The sequence below is a fragment of the Sipha flava genome, unplaced genomic scaffold (assembly GCF_003268045.1).
Source record: "Sipha flava isolate LNK unplaced genomic scaffold, YSA_version1 486_pilon_pilon, whole genome shotgun sequence".
Classification (NCBI taxonomy): domain Eukaryota; kingdom Metazoa; phylum Arthropoda; class Insecta; order Hemiptera; family Aphididae; genus Sipha; species Sipha flava.
The window spans coordinates 31,362-35,973 of record NW_020273287.1 but is presented as its reverse complement, the minus strand read 5'-3'; the positions used below and the strand labels follow the sequence as shown (position 1 = coordinate 35,973).

General features: G+C 32.1%; 1 protein-coding gene across 1 annotated transcript; it reads right to left on the bottom strand.

Moving 5' to 3' along the window:
* Positions 1–3,015: 3,015 nt before the first annotated feature.
* Positions 3,016–3,441, bottom strand: LOC112689943 (tigger transposable element-derived protein 4-like). The gene has a single exon (XM_025563822.1). It carries the CDS (start codon positions 3,439–3,441, stop codon positions 3,016–3,018), a length of 426 nt encoding a protein of 141 aa, XP_025419607.1.
* Between the last annotated feature and the right edge of the window lie 1,171 nt (positions 3,442–4,612).

The window sequence follows — 4,612 nt, the reverse complement described above, 5'->3', positions numbered from 1 at the left end:
TATAATCAAAAAAATTTTGACGCACACCTTTCTTTAGACCTATAAGCGAATATTTGGGGAGACTTGGGGGGGGGGGGCTTAAGCCTTTTATTACCTTATTATTATTGTACATTTTGTTGATATGCGAGAATAGTCTGGAATATTTACGGACTATCGTTTTTGGGGAAAACTATATTTTGTAGGTAATAAAGGAAATAAAAGAATAGATTTATACAATTAAAATAAAAATAAAAGAATTAGTAGGCAACTATTCAATATTTTAATGTTTCTATTAACTGTATATATTTGGTGCCTCAACTAGAATAAAATAGGAGTAGTCACTAGTTGGTAGGTTGAAGCGTCTATAAATTTCTTATTACGCTAATGGATAAGACAACAATTTTAAGCCCCCTTCCAAGGATGTGACTAAATATCCGCTTATGTTTAGACAATGGGTTCTCAACCTTTTAAAGTCCGCGCCCCCCTTAAAACTATTTTATGAGTTCACGCCCTACCCCCTCACTACTATACACTAATATACTAGACTTACTTCTAGGGGGAAGTATAGTACTCAAATTTTTTCTTTAATTGAGGCTTAACCTTTACAAGTAAAATGTTTGGTAATATTTAAATCAGGTAAATCCTTAATAATTGTGGGTTTTTTTTTTTTTAATCTTATGCCGGATCCAATTATAATCGAATTTTTTGTAGTTCTTTTTTAACATCTGTCTGTGTTTTGAAAGTTACGCTTGTGTTTTATTTGATTTTTCACCAAGTATTGATCCGACAAAAAGCCCAATTCAGGACTATAGTCCCCTTAGCCCCCTTCTTGGCTACGCCACTGCTTAGGTACCTATTGATACTAATGATTATAATTGTATCTTCATAGATATTATTACAAATATGAAATATTGACCAACAAATAACATTTTTTGAAAATATCTTTTTTTTTATCTAGATAAAAATGAAATTGTCTTTTATCTTTATCTAGATATTTTAATTTTTTTTATCTACTATCTTTATTTTGATGAATTTGGACATATTATCTTTCATCTTTATCTAGATAAATTTTGCATTATCTATTCCCAACACTGAATGTAATATGAAAAGGCTATAATAAGAAAATAAAAATAAACAAGATTTTAAATTACGATTATAAATTTTTACGACAAGCTTTTTGTTGAGAAAATTCTTCAATTACTTTTTATATTTGGTATCAGGAACTGGTAATTTCTGATTCAATACTCTGTACAACCAAAGAATTTAGTCTGTCATTATCAATAGTTGATCTTAAGTAGGATTTAATTATATTTAATGCACTAAAGGATCGTTCCGCTGAACAATTTGATACCGGACTGCATAAATACCATACATACGTAATGCTATTTCAATATATGGATAAAACTAGAAATATTAGGATCTTTAAATATTTTGTACAAGTCTAAAACAGCAATCGTCAAATTATTATCTTTTAATCCAGATAAATGACTACAAAAATTAATACATTCATTAGAGAATGATGAACCTAGGTCCTTTGGATATTTTACTTGCAATTGCATGGTTTGTTTTTTACCTTGGATATTGGCAGTTTAGTAAGATTGAATAAAAAACCAAATATTATATTAACTGTATCATAAGATCTCTTTCTTTTGTTTAGTTCTGTAAGTAATGAATCTAATATAACTGTAAAAGTATTTATTCTAAATGAATTGCTTTGTTGAAACGTTGAATTATTTTGATTTGATTCTCCATAAGGCATTTTCCTTTTTCTTTTTCGTTCAATTATCTACATCAGATTTTTCTTTACCCAATTTTTCATAATATGTAAAACTACTTCGTAAGTCTTGAATATAATATATTAATGAATTATACAAAGTCACAACTGTTGTTAAATCAATGTGAACACTCTGCGGATTTTTATTAATACAGTTGAACTTTTCCAATATATCATTCCAAAATATTGTTAGTATACCATATTATATACATTTCTAAGCTTTTAAGATTTTTAAACAAACCTTTGGCTTTACATTTGGTTGTTAATTTTTCTGTTGAATTATTTACAATAATATTTAAAGCTTTTATAATTTCATTCCAATTTTGAGACAGACTTAGACAAGCATCATGGCGTGCAGACTACCAAGCGTCTTATCACTCTCTTAAAGGTTAAACTAACGGATTTTGAAAGGCGTTAATTTAATACATTCCAACGATTAATTGAAGAAAAAAATGTAAAGATATTTTAAAATAAAAAATACAGTAGAAGCCGCTTATTAGGAACACTTTGGGACCAAAGTGAAATGTGTCAATTATCCGATTGTTTCTAATAAGCGATTTGTTAGATTTATACTATGAAAAAAAAATGAAAAATACGCGGAAAATTTATTTATGTATGTATGTATGTATATATTACGATTTTCGTATTTAAAATGTTTATCTTACTAATTACTTTATTACATATTAAAAATATTTATCTTACTAATTACTATATTACATATTTAAAATATTTATCTTACTATATTATTTAAAATATTTATTGATCGAAGTTTGTTTTTTTGCGTCAAGTAACTCCATAACCATATTTTCATATGAATAATGCTGCTCAAAACCTATTTCATCCGCACGGTGCTGAACAGCTCTCCTAAGGATACTTAAAGCTTCTACAATTTCCTTGTTTGATGGCGGTGCCAAGGGTGCCTCGCTGTTTTCTTCTTCATCGTCAGTATTGGCCCGTTCAATTGTTTGAGGATTCATTACCGCATTACAAATCTCTTCTTCTGCTTGAATGATGAAATTTTTGAAATTTGAAATTTTTTTGAAATTTTTGAAATTGATGTGGCAGAGGCCACATCGAGGTGTGAGTCCACATCAACCCAATCGCCATAAACTTCATCCGAGAGATCGACTGGTTTTTCAGGCAAACTATGTTCGTGTTCGTCGTCTGTTTTGTCATCTGTTTTGAATCCACCGTGACAAAAACAATTTCGAATTGTCTCCACACTTATTTTATTTCATGCTTCTTTTGCTAGATGAATAGCATCAAGAATGGTTATTTTTTTTTGCTATATCGTTAGCTTGTAAGGAACAAGATGCATCGTGTAGACCATTATCAATCACTGCTAGAACTTTTCCCCTTATTGCTGATCTGTAATAAGCTTTGAAGGTACGTATGATACCTTGGTCGCATGGTTGAATGATCGAAGTAGTATTTGCTGGTAAGAAAATAACTTTTATTTGTCTTAAGTTTATGCAGTCAATGATATGAGCTGGACAATTATCAATGAGTAATAAAATGTTCCGATTGAGCACTTTATCCCAATTGATCAGCCAATTTTTGAAAATTGCTGCAGTCATCCAAGCGTTTTTGTTTGCCTTGTAATCTACTGGTAATGTTTTCACTCCCTTAAAACACCGTGGGTTCTGACTCTTACCTATTACCATCAATTTTTGTTTTTCCCCGTTCATGCTGACACAACACATAATTGTGAGTCGCTCTTTGCTCGTTTTTGCCCCTTTAGCTTTGTAAATTTTGAGTGCGTATGTGTGTTCAGGTAGAGCTCTAAAATAAAGCCCAGTCTCGTCGGCATTGAAAATATCAGAGGGGGAGTACTGGGATAGCAAATCGGTCCAATGAGTATTAAACCACGATTGTTTCGCACTAAAATCGGCTTCCCCTTGCTCTCCATGTGTTTTAATGAAGCTGATGTTTCCCTTTTCTTCCAACGTTGAAACCATCCTTCCGTCGCAACAAAATCGTCTTTCTCCATTTTCTTTGCCAAGTCTTCTGCTTTTTGGCGTAAAAGTGGACCATTAATACGGGCATCTTTTTTCCTTACTTGTAAGAACCATTCCTTTAACGCTTTGTCTACAACTTCTTCTTTTCCAGATCTTTTTCTTTTCCGACTATCACTTTCATTGTCCATTATTGCGCGTTCAATATTCGAACGATTTTTTAAAATTCTATTTAATGTGCAATTAGAAACGTTTAAACGAGCTGCGGCATCACGTAAACTAATTTTTGGAATCCCGTCGTATGATTTTAATAAATCGCACTTCTGTTTAGCACTTAAATCTTGGCGTTTGGACATTTTTAGATTTAGATTTACGAAACACTAATCACCGTTACGTACACACGTTGACGTTGAACTAAGGCTAGGTTCACATGGACGCGCGTACACGCGCGTTAGTCGGCCGCGCGTGTTTAGATATACGAGTTTCTCATACATCGTTCACTTGGCGCGCGTGCACGTATACGCGCGTCTATCGCGATAACGACGCAAGAATCTATTTCCGCGTGAACACGCGCGTGACTCCGCGGATTGAAATTCCATGTAATATTATCGGACCGTTCAGTTGACACGCGCATTTCGATGCGAACGATCGAATTTTCATCTATAGTTTTTGAAAACAAGTGTTATTTTAAATACGGAAATCGAAATAGATATGTTAATTAATGAAATAAAAAAAAGGCCTGCCATCTGGGACATTGTTATCAGTTTCTAAAGAGTCTTTAATTATCTCCAATAGGTCGTTAAATGATTTAATGGACATTTCAAAGTAATTGAAAAATTTGTCATGGTGCTCTATTAGCTTAGGATATGATGAAGCACTAAATATAATGCAATAATAATCTAAG

Coding starts and splice junctions, on each gene's coding strand:
- LOC112689943 (XM_025563822.1), bottom strand. CDS start 3,441: ATGAACGGGGAAAAACAAAAATTGATGGTAATAGGTAAGAGTCAGAAC.